Source organism: Tinamus guttatus, unplaced genomic scaffold (assembly GCF_059628265.1).
Source record: "Tinamus guttatus ecotype Peru unplaced genomic scaffold, ASM5962826v1 Tinamus_guttatus_pri_ptg000311l, whole genome shotgun sequence".
Taxonomy (NCBI): domain Eukaryota; kingdom Metazoa; phylum Chordata; class Aves; order Tinamiformes; family Tinamidae; genus Tinamus; species Tinamus guttatus.
In genome coordinates this window covers 2325512-2345198 of record NW_028288845.1, presented here as the reverse complement: position 1 = coordinate 2345198, position 19687 = coordinate 2325512, and the positions used below count along the sequence as shown (strand labels likewise).

General features: G+C 39.6%; 1 protein-coding gene across 1 annotated transcript in view; it reads left to right on the top strand.

Moving 5' to 3' along the window:
* Window positions 1-19687, top strand: part of SPHKAP (SPHK1 interactor, AKAP domain containing) — a 48622-nt gene that overhangs the window by 12460 nt on the left and 16475 nt on the right. Inside the window, exon 3 of the mRNA XM_010213320.2 lies at window positions 17086-17145. Coding sequence (XP_010211622.2) covers window positions 17086-17145 — 60 coding nt within the window. The remainder of the gene's footprint in view (window positions 1-17085; window positions 17146-19687) is intronic.

Below are 19687 nucleotides of genomic sequence, written 5' to 3'. Positions count from 1 at the left end.
GAAAAGAAAAAGAAACAACAAAAACAAACAGAGTGCTCATTTGTCTGACTTAACAAGCCTTGGCCTATCCTGCCAGCTTTTAAACAGACAGTACGTGTCAAGGGCTGTAAAGCTCATTTTTACATGATTTTTAGTGGCTTATAGTTGAAAAAAAAATAGCTGTTCAGATAGATGGGTGAGAGAACAGTTTGAACAGTTTCAATAAAAGGTTTAAAGATGTAAGCATTCTTGAAATCCTTGCAATTCCTTCAACTCTTCTGCACTCCTACTGTGTAATAACACTCATAACTGATCGCACCATAAGACTCCATAAAAGTATGTTTATAATATAAGATATATATGCATACACACGCACAGTCATTTATTAGTTTGATGAGCCCAAGTGAGCAGCAGGAATACATGGTCAGAGTGGAGGAGAGGTAGCAGCCCAAAGTTAGATTGGACTCAGTATTATTAAAATATTCTCTGAGCCTTATTCAAGGGATGGGACTGACACATGCAGGAAACAGCTCTCACATTAATTCAAACGGGAGGATAACGTATGCAGAAAGGGAGATTCATTGGCAAGATGTATTTGAGTGGGGAAAGAATAAGTGCACTTTCCAGTTGAGTCAAAGTAGATTAAGAGTGATTTTCATCCATTTTTTCACTTAAGGCTTTTGGTTAACACTAACTATAATTTAGATGTGTTTAGTTACAAATAAACCAATTTATATTTTACATCAGCCTCTTTAAGTTTAGAGCTACTTCCAGGTAACTAGCTAATAACAGTGCAATTGCTAGGTCAGGAACTGAAAAAAAAAAAAAAAAAAAAAAAAAAAACTACACGTTGGGAGACTTTGTCCTCTTAGTTGGTGCCCATGTCTCCAGTGTGTTCTCTTGAATCCTCAAAGGATAGCTCTCCTCGAAGGGTAAAGGTGTAGTAAAGGCTCAGAGTTCTTCCCAGGATTGGTAGTATCGTGGAAGACTCTCCATATGCAAGTACAGACACGAGCTGTTCAGTTCCAAAGGAGCTTTTTTGTTTGCTTGGGTTTTTGTTTGTGGGGTTTGCTTGTTTTTGTTTTTTTAAAAATCTTTTTTTTTTTTTAATCAAAACCAGATGTGTGATTTCAGCCATCATTCAAAAACATTCCTAAATATACTTTCCTGAATAGCGACCATAGTTAAAACAACTATTTTGTTTTATTGTGTTTGAAGATTAACATTTCTTTGTGAAGAAAGGCCTGTTTGTCTGTATAAAGCAGCAGCCCTACGTTCCAAAGCGTTTCCCCTCCCTGCAGCACACACTTGCAGCTGGCTATGTAAACCAAGAGCTATGGAAGGGTGTTTGTTTTAGCGTGCACTCCATAGTAACTCAGGCATTTTCCAGGACAGCATTGTCTCTTTCAGAAATCAAAATCCAGTTGTTGCTTTCCACATCTAAGCCATAATTACCAGAAGTATTTTTAGTTAAGTCACATCTTCCTATTCATTCTGACAGTACCTTAATTATACCCTGACAAGGAGCAGGAATCAACAGCTGCAGGCTAAGTTGTAGCATCGAGTCTCAGCCCTTTCACAGGCATGTGTGGGTGTTCGTGCTGCCCTGGTAAGTAGTGTTATGTCCAGAAAGACCCACTATAGTTTGCACAAACTGGGAAATGCCTCTTCACCACTTCCTCTGTCTCCTATGGAGCCCAGTGCAAGTAGACTGAACACTAGCTCAAAAGAGTACTGGCTTCTGAAAAAGAATTTCATGCATAATTTGTAAAATATTTTTCTCATTTCTCTTGAGCATATTTGGCTCAGGAAAAGATATCTTTATATATGAGCTAATGTTCAAGCAGAAATTAAATACACCTTTAGAGGGCTATATTTCTGCATTTGCAGTGCCACAGATGTAATTTATGCAGTAGTCAAAAAATATCTTATGAATTCTGTGGAGGTAGAACAGTGACAATAAGCTTGCCTTTCCTTTACAACTTGAGATTGAGACATGCTTGGAAGATCTGTCTAGATCTTCCATCTGCTTTTCTGGTCCTTAATGATACCCTCATGTAACAGTGTTTTTGATATCTCTATGTAAGAGAACCAGGTAACCAGCCTTACTCTGACAATGCTAGAAATAGTGTCCAGCACGCAGAGGATTAAGCATGGTAATGTAGCTGTACCCCCTTCAGCATTTCACATTGTCACAGTGCCTCTGTGATCTCCTTTCTCAAGGAATGGGATCCTTGACCTGCCTCCAGAGTGCACATCTGTAACTGCTTGCTGCTGTCACAACCACAGGCTCCTGCTAACATGAATTGCAGTGTAAGGCATATAGAAATGTGTTAAACATTGTGTGTATAGGGCACTGGAGAAGCAGATGGTGCATGTGGCATAAATATTTATTGGCATATTTTCTTTAAGTCATAAGTGACAATTAATTACATCAAACCCAAAGGAGTAAGCATTAATGGAAAGAAAACATTTGCAGCTGTTTTTGAAGCCATGAATTATGAAGAAATGACTTTAGATGATTCATTAATGCAGTCTGGACATTCAAATAGGAACAATCTCTAATATACCTAGACCCATAAATTCATCAAGACATTTGAGATTCTGAAGAGTATTTGGGACCAAATTTCAGGTATATTTCCAGCTAAAAATGCTGGAAGGAGAAAGGCTGCTTTGGAAGCAGCATAACACGTCCATCTGACAACATGCAGTGCTCTCTCTCTCTCTTTCTCTCTCTCTCTCTCTCTCTCTGAGAGAGAGAAAAAAAAAAAAAAAGATTCATGGTTGGGCTGGGGAGACATAGCAGCTAGGGATCATGCCAGGACCTTACTACGTGAATTTAAATGACTTACAGAAGGCAGTATATACATATATATACTGCGTTGCTTTTGGAAACTACTGCTTGCAAAAAGTGCATTTGGAAACCCCATCTACGTGATAGGTAGTAATTGTGCAGCAAGCCTCCTGGACCCTGTGTGTCAGAAGAGAGAGATACATAGGGGGTTAAAAGCAAGAAAGAGGAGACGTGCTCAGGCACTTCCATTTCCACAGTGCTATTTCCCAGACCCATTTTCTTGCTTGTCTTCCTGGGAGGGCAGAGGGAGAGTTTTAAGAGGCTACCCTTCGTATGAGTTACTGCGTTCTCAGAGACATCGGCTACCTTGTTCCTGCCTTTGAGCTGCGGGTTGGCACTAAGCACTGAAGCACAGTATAGGCCCACTTATCCATCCAGTCGTTCTGAAGACACTCATACGTGCTCATACTACGTTTTAGATATAGGTGATATGTCCCCTATGGCAGTGCCATCAAACTGCACAGAAGTGCCAGTAGAAGGATGCTGTCAGTAGGGTCACTTTTAAGTTTTAAAGAGCAAGAGGAGCAATACACTCACAAACGTCTACAGGTCTGCTGTCTTCTTTCCTTACGGAGAGACTGTGAGGGTTGAGCACAGTGCAAGGGTGAGCTAAGCAAAGGGTGCCAGAGACCTGCGAGTTACTCATTCCAGCACCACTAACCTGATGTGTCCTGAGGCAAAATTACTTAGCCCATCTTCTGCATCCATACAAAAGCTACAGTAGCTCTGATAGAAGCAGAAATTAAACTAAGCATATAATGCCTACATGGTATTAGAGGGTATAGTGTTCAACATACTGTTTCTGCTTTAGCTGAAAGCCATTACCCTGTCTTCCTTCAGCCACAATATAAAAGTCCATCTGAAAGTCAAGGCAAGTAGCCTAAGAAATTATGGCAGAGAAATAAGATGTTATTTTCATAGCATACCTTAGCCAAAAAAAGCCCCTGGGATTTTACAGTCTAAAAGGAATAATATGATTTTTGTGGCTGTCATAATGAAAAATTCTCCCACCCATGTAATGCTGCTGCCTTGCATTTCCATTTGTGTACATCCTTTTACAAGCAGCTGCGTGGCAATTCTAGTACTTCCAAACTAATGTTTTTATTTCTACATTTTACAGCTGGTTTCTCTGCCAGAATTTTTTTGGCAAGCATGGAAATTAATGCGAGACAGGCATTGCATCCAAATTTTAATGGATAATTAGTTCTGTCTTCCAGAGGATGCTTTTTTCTTCTGACTCATTTACTATCGAGTTATTCCAAATGCCTCATAAGACATATTCTACTTGAGATCCTCTTTAGCCATTTAAATATTAAGAATCAAATTGTACCACATACGGAGGAGAGCCATAGCCTCTTACAACATTCTGTCTCCCATCTCCCAAAGAGTTGGGCTATGCATGTTAGTTACAACATTGACTCCTCATAGAAGTGATTATAGCCAGTATCAGGGAAAATAAGAGTCACCAAAATTTAGTCAGTGAGGGTAGGAAAGATTCTGATCTAAAAGCAAGTAATTTATATGCAATAATTGGCCTTTTTTAGTTTCCTTATTTATTTTCTACCCAGAATCTCAGATTTGTATGAAAAGAAGTTAGTCCTTATAAAACATCCCTTTTCTCCAGGAATTTATCTCTGTGTTCAGGAAACACAGTTGCCTTCTTCCATCCTATGACTACAACTCACTGGCAAGGTAGGAAACAAAATCCCACCCACTTCCCAAAGCTTTTCAGAGGTGAAGCAACAGAAGGCTAAACAACAGAAATTATCAAACAAAAAAAAGAAAGGAGAGGGGAAGAACACATACCCTATCCATAGAGTATGTAAAAATTTAGTTAGCAGTTTGTGAATATTTGAAACCTGTCTCTCCAGAAACCAAAGACAACAAGTGTCTTCTCCTTTACAGGCTTAATAACTGAGTGTCACAAGCTTCCCTCCCCAGCATGAAGATACTTTGAAGAAGCAGTTTAAAAACAGAAAGATGATGAATGAGGATGGTAAATTAGTCATTATGAAATTATATGTGCAAGAAATGTACACTTCAGATAATATTCATTTCTTCTTTGTTAGCGTACGTGTGACTGCACAGTTACATCTTTAAACAACACAGAATTAGTGAATAGGCCTGAGCGAATCCATCTGCCCTCAGGCAGCTACTCTAATTGCCTCTCTTCCAGTTCAGTCTTCTGCTAGCTGCAACAATAAAGCCTCTTTGGGGTAAAATGAACAGTTATTTATTACACAGATAAACAGTGTGAGAGTAAAGAGCATGCTAGGGCTGGAAACTCTGCTGAATAGCTTTGCACATCAGGGTACCAGTCCCAACTCTTAGCATTTAGAGTATGAAGCTTCCATTGCAAGTTACATGTAATTGCAGTGTTTTGCCATAGCCATTTTACTCTGGATCTTATTCACCTTATTCATGCAACGTAACATGTTCAGGTGCCCACTGAACTGAAAGATTACCTTTAGCTATCCATGCAGCATCCATTTCTTTCTTAGCTTAACTAACAAACACTTGCTACCGTCTATGTGAAACTAAGGATGGGGGGTTGTGGGTTGTAGAAAGTTTTGCTTTCTGAATCAGCATAGATCAGAGAAAAAAAAAAAAGGAAGAAAAAGAAATCTGGAATCCTACCACATAGCATTTCTGATAATACCTGATTTACCCCTACCACTCCTGAAAGCATAGCAGGAAACTGTCTCAGACAAAGGTTTCTGGGTTCAGACGCCAGGATTTCTCATCTTTTTGCTCTTCTGCAAAGAGGCAAGGAGCTACCAAAGCCATGACTTCAATCAAGACTGTGGGAGCATCTGAGCCATTTTCTAACACTTTGGAATATAAGCCCACATTAGGGATGGTGCTTTCAGCCTTGGAAATCACAGCAGGGAGCCTAGCAGGCCTCTGGGCACAGCTGCTCTGGAGCTACAGATTAAAGAAGCCTATGAGGAAAGCAAATGGTGTCTTAGTAAAACCCTGTTTAGGGGAAGAAGAAAATTCAGACCAGAAACATTTTTTAGTTTCCAGATATGCAGTTTAGGATGTAATCATTTGGAAGCTAGAAAATGCTTATTTTATTCAACAATTTTGCTGTAGAAACTTCAAGGGCATTACTCAGAAACTTTTTCTCCAGCCAAATACACAAAATGCATTCATACAGCTATGTGGACAGGAGACCTTATTTTTTAAATCTTCAGAGCTTAAAAACAGGACTGGAAAAGCTAAGAATCTGACTGATTCCCTTGGATGGAGAGATGTTTATTTCTGCCTGGTGCTATTTAAATTAGTAGAAAGGCATCCATAATTTCTGCAAATGCATGGTCTGTCTCTTGAAATACAGAACTCGTGAGACTGGACGAGTGCGCAGAATTGCAGATACTTGTGCATCACTCACAGGATTTAGCAATGGTAATTCTGATCCAGCGGTCCCCAGCTCCAAATGCCAGCAGATGTTTAGCTGTGACGTGTCCCGTGTTCTTGTCAAGTCACAATGTAACAATGAGGGCAGTCATAGTTTTCTAAGTAATTTTTCTAAGCATTGAGGAAGACTCGTTGTAAAATACACCAACATGATTTCCCAGTCAAAACTACTTTATGTATCATGAACAATTTAAACAATTTTCTAGCTTGCTTGTTAAACAGTGAGTGAATCTTCCCGGATCTTTTCTTTTGAAAGATGGTCAAAGAAGACTGTAAGAAAGAAAATTCTTTTATCTGTTTATCTTATCATACCAGATTCTGGGCCACAGAATCAGACTTCAACTGAAGCAAGACCTAAATCTGTCAAACTACCTGCAGTTAGGAAAAACATTGTTCCAAGTAGCTGTGGATTTGCGTGTGTGAAAATGCTTTGACGGATTGCTTGAATTAGTCTCTTGATTCTTAAAAAAATATTTAATCAAGCTACTGTAAACCTATCTACCTTCAATTACAGTCTCACTCAAGAACCATAATGATGGTTTCTGGTTGCCTCTTTACTAACAGTAATAATTTCAGGCTCAACTGAGAGCAATGAAAGAGCAAATCCAAGCTGAGGGGAGAACACATAAAGAAGTGGGGGGCAAAGGAATCAGAGCATGGTAAGGAGAGTGATTCATTTTATAAAAAAAGGGGAGGGGATGGGGCGGGTTCTCAGGTGGTCCCATCCTACAAGATGCTCACTTTTGTAATGAAAGCTAACACAAAGGAATTGATCTGAAAATAGGCAGAGAGAAAGAGGGCAGCACCAAAGTAACCTGCTCTTTCTGCAAAAGCACAGAGTGCTACTGGCACTCCTCAGAGGCACCAAGAGAAACAGAGGAGCCAGGGACTTGACCAAGTTAGGTCAAACCTAACTTCCTACAAGACGCCCTCAACAGAAGTTCAGCATTGAGCTTCAGCTTTTTCCAAGCCAAATTTTAAACCCTGATGGTCTATGAGAAGCAAGTGAGGAGAACAAAGGTTGAAGGGTGGGCAGCCCACAGCAGGAGACAGACAGTTGCCAGTCAGTCGTGACAGAGGGAGATGGAGGAATTATCGTTTCTGCCACCCCACCAGTATTCTTGCAACAACTCTGCAGTTTGCAAGATCTGCTCTCTGACATGCTTGACATGCCAAGCGAAGCTGCCACTCCATGTGCTGCAGATGAGAATTTCATTTCCAATAGAGACATAGCTTAAGAGAACACAGCACCCACCTAGACTGCTTGTTAGATTTTGAACTTGCTGATTGATCTCTGCCTATTTTGACAACAGCACAGAGATCCCAGAGTATATATATATATATATATGTATATATACACACACACACACATATATATATATATATATATATATATATCATGAAAGCATTCCAAAAATGCGTAGAGCTGGGAGACTCTAGAGTGCACCAGCTGAGCATGAACTCACACCTTACTGAGCAGCAGAAAAGCAAGATATAAGCACTTCACTGAAGCTGAAGTGTCAGTCAGAGTTTACACCTCAAGATGCTAAAAACTTCACTTTGAAATGTTAATATGTAGGTAAGCAGGCATTGTTAATTCTAGCACTCACATAACCATTCAGAAATTCATCTGACCATTTTCCAGAGCATCTCATCAGAACAGGAACGCGTAACATTTCATCCTTTTCAAGTAATTTTGCCGCGTGAGAGCTCTACCTATTTATAACCTGTCTAACAGCTGGGGCAGAACAGCCCTGGAATTCATAACGCATGTGCGAGCAGAGAGATGCTGGATAAGCCTCCTTCAGGAGAAACAGAGGTCAGTCCTTAAAGGTTTAGCTTTAAATTACTGAAGCTGTTGGGAAGCATATGTTGCCTTTATTTTAGAAATTTATTTAGCCAGAAATGAGGAAAATGGAGATTAATGAGCCATAGCAGGAACAAAGCTGATAGCAAGAGATGGAGGTGGCGAGGCTGGACAGTCAGCCCTCCGTCTGGAAGGTACCATTAGAGGGGATGCACAGAGCAAGGGGCAGGACTGCTAGTTCTGGAATAGTCCTCAATTCTGACAGGTCTGGTATCATCATTCCTGTTTCTCTGCTTTCATGTTCCTGTTTCCTTAGTAGGTCATGTCTTCAGTGGCCTCTGCGCACGTGCACTAATGGAGGTTAGTGGACTGAAGCCTGCATCAAGGGATTGCTGCATTTTGAGACTATTCCATGATCAGGGAACTCTACATTTAGAATGGGGAATGTTATCTTCTAAATTGTGGTGAAAGACACTAGCTGTACTGTAAGAGTTTGTTTTATGTGAAAAGGATACTCTAAAGAGCCCATGGGTTCAGTCACAGAGTAAGGGGATTTGTTGTACTACAATGTAATCTAGAGATACTCCCAGTGTAATTCTGGTAGATGTTGGAGTGTGTGGAGCTATAAACATTGTTGGCAAACTTCTCTCCATTATATAAAGCTGTATTTTCTGTTGCTTTTAACAATGACTTATCTATACCTGGATCGTTTAGGGGCTGGATGCTACTAGGGGAAGGATGGGGCATTCTTTTTTAGAGCAGAGAAAACACAACAATCTCAGTTTTAAAAGTTACCAATCTCCTTACACAGGGAGCAGGAGAAAGTCCTAAGGTTATGCAGAATGGGCTTGAGGGGAAAAGAAGTAGAAGGCTTTATCCTACTTAATCACACCTTACAAACTTGATTCTTATTACTATAGATTGATATAAATTTATCATATGACTGGGTTCAGTCAGAGCTCATCATCAGATCCATGATCAGACTAGAGGTGCCTCCTCCCTCAATCAGTTCCCATTTCCACTTTCTCAAAGAGAGAGAGAACTTGCTGTGTGTTAACACGCATTTACTACAGAAGGATTATGTTGCCTAGCAGGAAAAGGGCCTGTTCTTAATCTGTAGGCAAATGCTTCCTTATACAGGGAGCCCTGTCCTGAAACCCTTTGCACAGAGGACTTGGGGTACAGATTTATCATGGGGCACAACACCACAGCCCGGTTCAGCACATCCCCACACTGAGAAGCGGCGGCGGCTGTAAGGCCCGGCCAGGGCCCGCACATGCACTAGGGCAGGGCCTGTCTTGGCTGCAGGGGCGGCCCTCACCGCCTCCCTGCGGCCACGGCTGGGCCCTCACTCCAGAGATTTCAAAATGAGAGCGTGAACATAATGGATGTGTTTATTTTCATTTTTGAGTCCACTGAGTGGGAGCGGAACAGTGTGTTGCTTACTTTCCTGTAAGCGCCAAAGGTTTTACGATGCCACCTACTCACTGCACTCTCCGTCCCCACACGTAGTGATGGGTGAGACACCCCTGGTAAAATTATATCGCCATTGCGCGCTCTGCGTTAGGTTTTCAGCCTGTGGCGCTGACTATGAACAACCGCCGCCTCCTGCTTTTCAAATGTTTGACATGCACAGATAAGAAGAATGAATTTTTTATAATCTTTTTTGCCTCTACATGATATACAACTGTCTGCAGAAAAAAAAAAAAGTTTATAGTAGTTAGAGCAACACTGTATAGAATAGTGCTATGGGAAGAATAGACAAATATTCAGCTGTCCAAGAAACAGTCATTTGCTAGTGAACCATAAATATTCTCTTTTCCATATATCCAAGACTAATAATTCCTCACTATTCCCCACTCTGCTTGCAAGAAGAATTCATCTGTTCACCTTTATAACTATGGGCTGCTACATTCCTTGGATTACAAGCAGTGGCCTGGGCAGAGGCTTCTAAGTCAACTGAAAATTTGAAGTTTCAAGGAATCATTTTTTCACTTTGTTTTCCTTACTTAATCAGCCACTTTTCCAATCCACTAACACATTGTTTTCCTTGATGCATTTATCCAGTTTCTAGCCCATAGTTAACCACAGCAGTTTGAACTCCACACCATTTTGGCAACTTGGCAAACCTAAAGAATGAATTTTTCCAACAATTTCCATGAAGCCTTTTTTTTCCCTAGAAATATCTGAAAATTACATCTAAATGTTTAAATCAGTACGTTTGGTCTCTGCCTTTCTGAAGCAACCCTGTCACCAACATGCTGCTTCAGGCTGTACCAATACTCGGGTGGCCAGCTGTGGCCTGCCGTGCTGCCAGAGGCTCAGGGAAGCTGGAGAAGGAGCAGGGCCGGCTTCTCTGCGACACACAAAGCGGTCTCAGATCCACACTCATTATTTTGCTTCAGAACAAATCCTCCTTGAAAATAATTTGCCCTGAAATGGTCTGATGGAACCATAGTTTTGCCATGCCAACAGTCTTGAAATATAGGAAATGGAAAAAGACAAGATTAACTTAAATAAAGCTAAATGATGGTTTCAGTAATGGTTTATTGGGTTAGATTTATCAATATTTTACTCAGAGTGGCCTTGAAATCAGATTTCTTAGCTTTGTTAAGAAAATTCTATTGTCCCAATTCTATTTTCTAGTCCTCTAAGATTGCACTTGACATTTGAATGGGTATAAAAAGAAAGAAAATCAGTAAGCATAAGGCTTAGCAAAAAAGCAATTTAAGAAGACTAATAAGGACATAAGATTTTATAGGTATGTGCCTCAACATAGTCACATACCAGCAGCTGTGGTTTTTTAGTTCTATCTGCAGCAAAGCCTACTTTTTGACCCCAGTCTCTAATTTCAAATGGCAACAGACACATAAACCGTTCAGTGCGAGTGAGAGACAAGCAAAAGGTAAAAATAGCAAACTGGGTATATTGCCTTTGGCGTTGCTGGGTGCCGCATCACGTGTGTGAAGCTTTGACACCAGACATGCGCTTGCTCATTTGGCCAGTCACCCAGCCATGGGTAACAGGGCTTCCCTCAAAGTCACCCAATTTGTCCAAGACCTCGGATTTCTGAGGCTGCAATGAAGGGAGCCTTCACAACCTGAATGCAGCCTTTCAGCGCATAATTAGATTGTAAAATTTACTCTGAGAGGTGTAGCCGAACTGGCCTCAGGCATCAGGTTAGAAAGATTTGTTTTAATGACAGATAGCAGTGAACTGACAAAAGTCACAAGGATCCAAGAAAATTCACACAAACATGCACTTCTGGGTATTCACGCAAGCCTCACAAGCCTCATACGCTAAAAAAATTCCTAGGGTCCTCCAGATTAGGAAGTAGTTTGATTAGTGTTTAGATAGAGGGTGTTGTCATAGAACGTTACAGAATGCTTATCTAGAAATCATGATTTAACAGCTATTTTGCTGGTCTTTCTAAACAAAGAAATACAGAGTAGTTGAAACACTATTGTAACTACAAGATTCAAGAAGCTGCAAGCTTAAAGACAGTGACATCAGTAATTAGGGTTCTTTAAAGCCGAGTTATATATCACGAGAACTATGAGTGCTTTTATTTAACCTTTACATTAGCAAAAATATTTTCAGTGAAAATAAATGCATAGGTCTTTTTAGAAGATTGTGGATCAGCATTTTGATAACCATTGAAACGAATTAACTTGTCATACAAACAGAAGAGACAGATGGCTGCATTGTTAGAATCTGCTAGAAAAGACATTTTATGCCATCCTTACATAAATCAAAAATATGTAAATATTGCTGGTCATTTTCAAAAAGACAAAGGCTTACAGAAAATTTTGAAAATATGGCCTCTTGCCATTCCTTTGATATTCCTGTGGGCTACACTATGCTTGGAGTAAAATGATATTTTTCCTAGGGCTTTCGCTGACTTCAGCTCCTAAGGGAACCCAAAATGCAGCTGTACCATTCTACTAAATAGACACTTTCCATTCTAGTGAGTGATGACTTGGAGTAACTATATTTGGTTATTGTGCTGTGGGGAAATTATGGTGATTTAAACTATCTTTCTAAAGCCAGGAGACCCTGACTTCACTCTAATAAAAATTTAGAGCAACTGTATCCATATCCTCTCTCTACTTTGCATAGACAAAATTAAGAGCAGAAAAGGACTCAATTCCAAAAAGGCTCATCACAGAGCTATTCCTCAGAGAAGAAATGAATAAAGCCAGATATTACATTAAATTTGCAAAAACAGTTGAAATAGTCATAGTTGCCATAAGATTTCACAGCCAAGTGTACTTTCGTAGTTTTACATTTAAAAACAAAACACATTCTGGGAATCAGCAATTCCTTCCCAATCGGGGAGGGAAAAAACATGGAAATAAACTCTCAGCTTTTAATTACTCACAGGAGAAAATGGTAGCTTTACTGTTCTCTGGCCTCTTCCTAATTCTGTGCCTTTTTGTAGTCTTCCTGCTCAGCGAATCAGCCAGAGCCACTATGCTGCATAAATGCAGATGTGCAAAGAGGCAGAATTAAATTCACCTAAACCGTCTATGTACAGTCCAAGTCTTCAAGTCTTGTTTCTTCTTCATTTAAAATAGGTTTGGAAATATATTTGGGAGAAATGTACATAATGTATATATTTAGATATTAGGGGGGGAAAAAAAAAAAAAAAAACACATCCTGCAGCACTTAGGTGCTAATTGCAGGCTTTTACAGCACAGAACACAAGACCATGGCTTTACCTACATGAGTAGCTTCATTAGTTTGGTGTACGGGACAGCTACTTTCCCATGATAACCACATAGTGCTGGAGGAAGAATATAGTGGATTTTCACTTCAACTTCTTCCATAAGAGGAAGCTGGAGGAAGTCATGCTTCATGGGAAGAAAAGGGACCAAGCATTTCAGAGCTGTTCCTCTTCCTAGCACGTTCCTAGGTTGGACTAGATGATCTCTAGAGGTCCCTTCCAACCCTAAGCATTCTATGATTCTATGATTCCCCAAAGCTGCTAGCAGCTCTTTATAGCACTGCTTTTGTGGCAGAATGAGCCCACCTTTTAGCTCTCTCATAGAAGGGCATTGGAAAAGGGAAACATTTTTTTTCTTCCCCATAAAAAATACTTCTTAATACCATGAAAGGCTAAATTATGATTCAGAGGACAAAGAAAAAAAAAAAAAAAACCCTTTCTTAACAGCAAAGGCTGATACAGATAATCTAAAGGGACATCAGTGCTTCCCAAACAAACAGGAAATGAGTTTGACAGTATCTTGCCTTGGAAAAATACCACAAACCCAAGATAGGCACCACCCTGCAACATATATTTAGAAAAAAAATATAGGCTGTCGGGTTTTTTGACTTTTTAAATGGGATGAATCTTGAATAGATGCATCTCAGATGGGTATTCTTTATTACCAACATTGCTTTTTTTTTTTTTTAAAAAAAAATCTAGGGAGCATTAAAATACTGGTATGCCAAGATTGGTTAATATGGGCTGGAACAGAGCAATAAGGCAAATGGAAGCAGTAATGTATTTCCTTGTTTGTCATTAAGTTGTTTGCTCGCATCCGCACTGTGAAGCAAACCTAAAATTGCTTGACTGTTCCAGGGTGCAGAAACAGCAAGTGTTAGTCTTTTAGCAATCCCCCGAGGCTACTGCTCCATCTGTCAATGACTATAATGTATTGTGTGTATAGTGCATTGTCTCTTTAGGTGCTTTTAAAACAAACTGTTTCCTAACATGCAGTTAATTTAAGTAGTAGTATTCTCACTTTGCAGGCAGGGTAAACTGAAGTGCCTGCACAGTTTCAATACAGAGTCAAGCACAGAGTTCAGATCCGGAAAAAGTTCTGCTTGAGAACTCCATGCACATCTTATCTTTACCTGGAGTTATCATGCAGTATAGGCCCATATTGAGCAAGCAGTACTGCTAGGCTGGAAACAGAACTGTCCCAAAGTAGACATTATTCTCTCTACCAGAAGATTTGGGCACAGCTATCTCGAAATGTAAGCCTAGAAATTTTCCATTAACCAAACAAAAAACACATTTTTCAAACTGGTCTTCTCTCTTTGAGCACCTCTAATGGAGTGCCTCCAGGACAGACAACCTTGCAGTGAATTGCCTGGCATGTGGCAGTAATGCAAAGCACATTAGGAGGGAATTGTAGAATTCGTTTGTGATTAGGACAATCAGCTAATCCAACGTCCTATTCAAAGGAAGGCTAACTGCAAAGCAAATACCAGAAGGAGAACAAAAGGTAAACGTATTTTTCAGCATCGTGCAAAAGTTGCTGATAAGTTACGATTACAAAATCCACAGACAAGAAAATGCTAAGAGACTACATTGACAAGAAGTCATCAATAACTAGAGCATTTGGACTTTTAAGTGTTTTTGGAAACTAGATTCAGTACTGCTGTAGGCATTAAGTAATAACTTCACTGAGTTCCAAAAATAAAATTTAAAATAGATGAAGGAAACAGGGTATGACTTTAAATAATGGATATTTCTACACACAGTATTATTTCTTTTACTGAGGCATTAGAGAATTACATGTCATCTACACCACATGACACAGAGTTGGTAGCTTTGAACTGGCATGGTTTTAGGAGGCTACCTGATGTCACTTAAGAGTGGTAGTGTGTAATGCAGGCAAGGTAAGTGCCATTATATCAACAGGTAGGCAGCAATCGGCAGAACCAGGTTTACCAGAAAATAGAGCATTTGACTATTTCATATGTGCACAGCCACCACGGCAGTTATGCAGGTTCTTCTGCAAAGTGCTCAGATTGAATCCAGTGCCAAAAGCAGACCTTACTGTCCTGACCTGTGGGCTTGGAAACAAAGTTCCTGGGGCAGAGGCCTTCGGGCAGGGAGCAGCGCACAGGCCGGCAAGGCCCCGGAAGCAGCGCCGCACGCGTGAGCGCTGCTGCCACGCGGCCAAACCATCTCCCGAGCGCTCACGCGCCTCCGCGTACCTGTGCGCTCAAACACGGGGCGCCGGGGACGTCTGTGCACTTCAGAGCGTGTGTGTGGAGGGGGCAGGGTGCTAAATGACTGGAGAGCATAGTTTTCTGATGCCTTGTAATAATCGCCTATCAGCTAGATGATAGCACTTAAAATCCCAGTGGAAAGTAAGAGAGATTTTTGCCTGTATAATTAACTGCAACATGTTCAGGACATTATGTAACTACAGCACTGTATTGCTAGGGGGTATTTTTAATACTTTATAGCTTGAAATTTCTGTAACTACCTCTTAATGTTAGCCATACGTAAAAAAAAGAAGACAGTGGCTAATTCTGATGGTTGACACTGTTAGAGAAATGTTTTTCTTTAAATTGCAAAAATGGTGGAAAATATGTTTTTATGTGTTTTAGTGGTAATATAAAGATGCATTAAACCTTTTTAAAGGGCAAAAAGCTTTTTTTTTTTTTTTTTTTTTTTTCTTTTCTTTTTTTTTTGGTTCGGGTAGAGGATAGTGTTTGGTTCATAATGGGAGATCTGACCGGATCTTTCCATCTGCTGTGCTGGCTGTTACTGCAGATGGTCATATTTTGTACATATGGTATGTGCATATATAAACTGAAGTCAGTGTTATCTTGGGGTGAAAGTAGGCAGGCACCGTGAGCTGGGATGCCTAACAACAATCCTGGTGAAGGCAGTAAGCAATTCAGAGCATTTTACTTTTCTAAAAATAAGCTACCTGAAATTAAGGGAAGAAGCATCTACTGTTAGGTTGGAAAAAAAAAAAAAAAAAAAAAAGGAAGGAAAAAAAGTTATTCACTCATCTCTGGGTGGATCTGCATTTAACTTGGGATCAAGCTTTGGCTTCAGCTCACAGCCCTGAATATGTGCCAGATTTGGGTTTAAATCAAGACAACAGCAAACTCTCACCAATTTCTCACAAGATTTTTGCAACACCGAAAAGACAGTCCACCCAGTTTCATTTCTGTAAGCACGAACATAACCTTTTAGTTATGTAAAAAAGAAAATTCTTCAGAAGTGAAAAGGTTTAGAGATCTTAGGTTTAGATAGTTAACTCTGGTGCCATCTCTGCAGCTTCATTGCCTGGTTAGTATGGCTGAAAATTTGTACTTGCATGTTGGGTCATGAAAAAAAAAAAAAAAAAAAGAAGAAGAAAATGCCATAAACTCAAACTCCTAGTTAAAAAAAAAAAAAAAAAAAAGGTTGTTTACCTACTAATTTTACTTTTCCCTTTTCCAGTAGTTTCTGTTTTCCTTCTTTCTCCAATAAATGAAAAAAAATAAAGCTAGCTTGTGTGATACTGTGTCTGTTACATTAGAACTCTAAGCAAAACAGGCAAGTTGCGCAAAGGGAGATTATCACCAAGTTTACAAACACCAATCTTACTGAAAAAGAAGAGCAATCTGACAGCACTTGAAATCTTTTGATCTCAAAATGAGAATTTAAGCTTTGCTGTCAGGAAAACACATAAGCATTGTCAGGAAAACTCATAAGCATCTGTTCACCCTGTTTCATTCCAGTCCTATTCAGCTTCAAGTACTTCAGGCACAATCCTGCCTTAGGTGTCAGCTCGAGAGCCTTGCTGAATCAGGCCTTTTACTCAGAGGCTAAGAAAAATGCTACAATGATTCTGTGGTACAGACACCATTCCAGAAGCAACTAAAATTGTCACATACACCAACCCATGCACTTACAAAGCATACAATAGCAAGCCTCTGAAAAGAGGCATTCATTGGAATAGCAAGACATAAAGAATTTATCCAATATATGATGAAATGCATTTTTAATATCTCCTCCATCTGTATTACAGTTTATTGACATCATTTGGCCATTCATCAGAATTTAATTGTAAGAGCAGACAGAGTCACAGCTCTTATTTCTGCACCTTTTTTTCTCCTTATTTAATATCTATGCAGTTATTCTCTCTTTGCTAACCTTTCTACAGCTCCAGTATTAGAAAAGGGTTTCACAGTTTCAGCTGTAAGAATATAAATTTTAATTGATTTTAACAGGATTGCCACTGCTATGGTATGACTGGGTAAGCTACTGTTTCTTTTCTTATTGCAGGTTTGTTTCGTGAATTTAGATGCAAACAGAGATGACTGCAGTGACGAGCAAGTGAAACAGGTAACGGCTTATTTCTTGATAACATGGACAGTTGGTATGTTCAAGTACACCTAGATTTTCTCATATAAAGCTAGCTCTAAATTTTACGGACTACAATGCTGGATGAATCAAAACCAGCTATAGATTTTAACCTTTACAGAGAACAATGAATTCAGAATTCAAGTTTATCTAAACAATAGCTTTTTTTATTCCTAGCCCATACACACTTACCAGAATATTGCAGGCTGAATTCACAGTGTTTACCTTGAGAGTAGGCTTCTTGCTTAGCCTCAGTTTCATTAGAGATGTGAACAAAGATGTATCATATATTCCAACTATCTAATTTAACAGAGTACTACATTAAAAAAAAAAAAAAAATCTCTGAGGTCTTTCCTTCCTACTGCCTAAAAGTCCTCAAGTCTGTGCTACTCATTTAGCTCCCACTTCCTACTCAGCTGGCTGGTCTTAATGAATCAAGCTCCAGGTAGTTTGATTGTGTGGTCAGGGGAAGAAACTAGAGAAACCAGAGCTAAAGATGTGATTCACTTGTTTAACTGAAAGTTTGAAGGGATAGAAAAAGGGATTTCTCTTTTTAATCTACAGACTGTAAAATAAATTACACCATACATATGCTATTTAAAATATATACCTTTCAAAACAATCCTTGAATCTGAGCAGGAATCCCTATATTAATCATATGCCCAATGTGAATTTTGAACTTACACTTTCCTTTATTGCTTCCATTTCCATCATCCTGAGCTGGCGCCTACAGCTGGTGCAGAGCTGCCAGCAGCAGTTGATGGTGTGTGAGCAGAGGTGGGATCTCCTCACACCAGGCAGGGAGTTCCTCAGTCTAACATCAAGGTTAATTTGCTGGGACCATTTTTAATTCATGGGAACACAGCCAATGTTGGGACCTATCTGCTTCCTGGAAGTCATTAATTAGCAGGGACTGCTTTTACATGCTGTTTTCTACATCCTGGATCTGTGAAAATTCAAATATCAAAAATAATTACAGCTTTTTGCAACAAATGATTTTTCTTTTGAATCAGAGGCTTGACTGTGCAGAACGGATTGAAAGGTTTAACTTCACTGAATCCTCAGATGCATAGGATTGTTTTCTAACAACAAAGAAATGGTTTTATTGCTTGCAGTGCTACACTGTTTTTTATTAAGGATCAAAAGCTATAGCAAGGCCTAAGGATTGAGGAAACATCAAAGGCTTCATATTCATAGGTTAACACTAAGTATCTGTGTAAAAGCCAAGTTAAACTAGCCTTATGCAGCTCCTCTTTATAATACCTGGAAATTAGATTAGTGCCTCCCAGGCACAAAGCACCTTTGAAACGGGCTGCAGGCCCTGCAGCAGGGACGCGCTCGCCTGGCTGGCCCGGCCAAACCCCAAGGCTTGGCCTCGTTTTAGAAACGTCATTTCTGGTGCAGAGTCAACACACTTGTTAAGCGTGACCAGAGGATGGTATTCTTCCTTTCGTTTTCAGTGTACAGAATAAAATATTCACAGCTGGTAAAGGAACTGTGTGTTCTTCCTTCCCTCTAAGAGGAAAGCTGTCCCATCACAATTTGTATCTATAATGTACAATATGGGGTGTGTTAATATCAGCTGCGAGCAAGATCAATTTTATACAACACACTAACATAGTAAAAGCATTTTGTAAAAGGAATTTAAGTATTTTAGTACAACCATTGCTCAGATGAAATATATATCATTTTAGTGATAAGTATAGTTATTCCCTGTTTGACTTTCACATTACCATTGCATCTTGGAAGGGGTTAAATTGTTTTTTAAGTGTTGAAGAATTGTCTTTCTAGACTTCTTTTACATTCCAAACAAAAGGGAAGGGAGTAAAGTAAAAGATACACTGAATGTCATGATTTCCTACCTAAGGAATCTGATAAAATGTAGCAATTTAGGCAGTAGAAAATAGAGATAAGTAGTGTGTATGATAACAGAAAGGTTATAATTTAAAAAAAGAAAAGGATGAGAAGATTTTTTGTGCTATACTAAAATGTCAAACTGAATTGAAGCACTGAATTTAGTTATGTCAAGTATAAATACTTAGCCTCAGCTGAAGATCAGTCTCCTTAAAAGTGAATTCTTCCCCAACATTGAATTAGATTTGCAAAGCAGGAAAGTTTTATTATATTGAATTTAATTCATTCTGAAGAAAAATAGCAGTCCTGCAAGCTTATCATTTTGAAGAGGAAAAGGAAAAAGTGAAGCATCATGATTGCTCAGTAGCTAAAGCCAAGTGTTGGGCGCAAGAGCTCTGCATTCCCTTACTGGCTTTGCCATTTGATGTGCTGCGTTCATGAGTATTCATGGATAAACGGAGGTGCTATTTAGTCCCTCTGTGAGGGAGTCATCCTTGATTCCCTCTTCTTAAAGCACATGAGATCCTTGGCAGAAAGGAATTGGGAGCGCTCCTAGAGTAGGTCTTGTCCTTTGGGTGTGCTGCTGAGCACAGGCATGGCCTGGCACAGCATCGCACTGCAAACACCCTGTGCTACTGAGCACCACTGCTGTTAGCACAGTCGTTGTTTT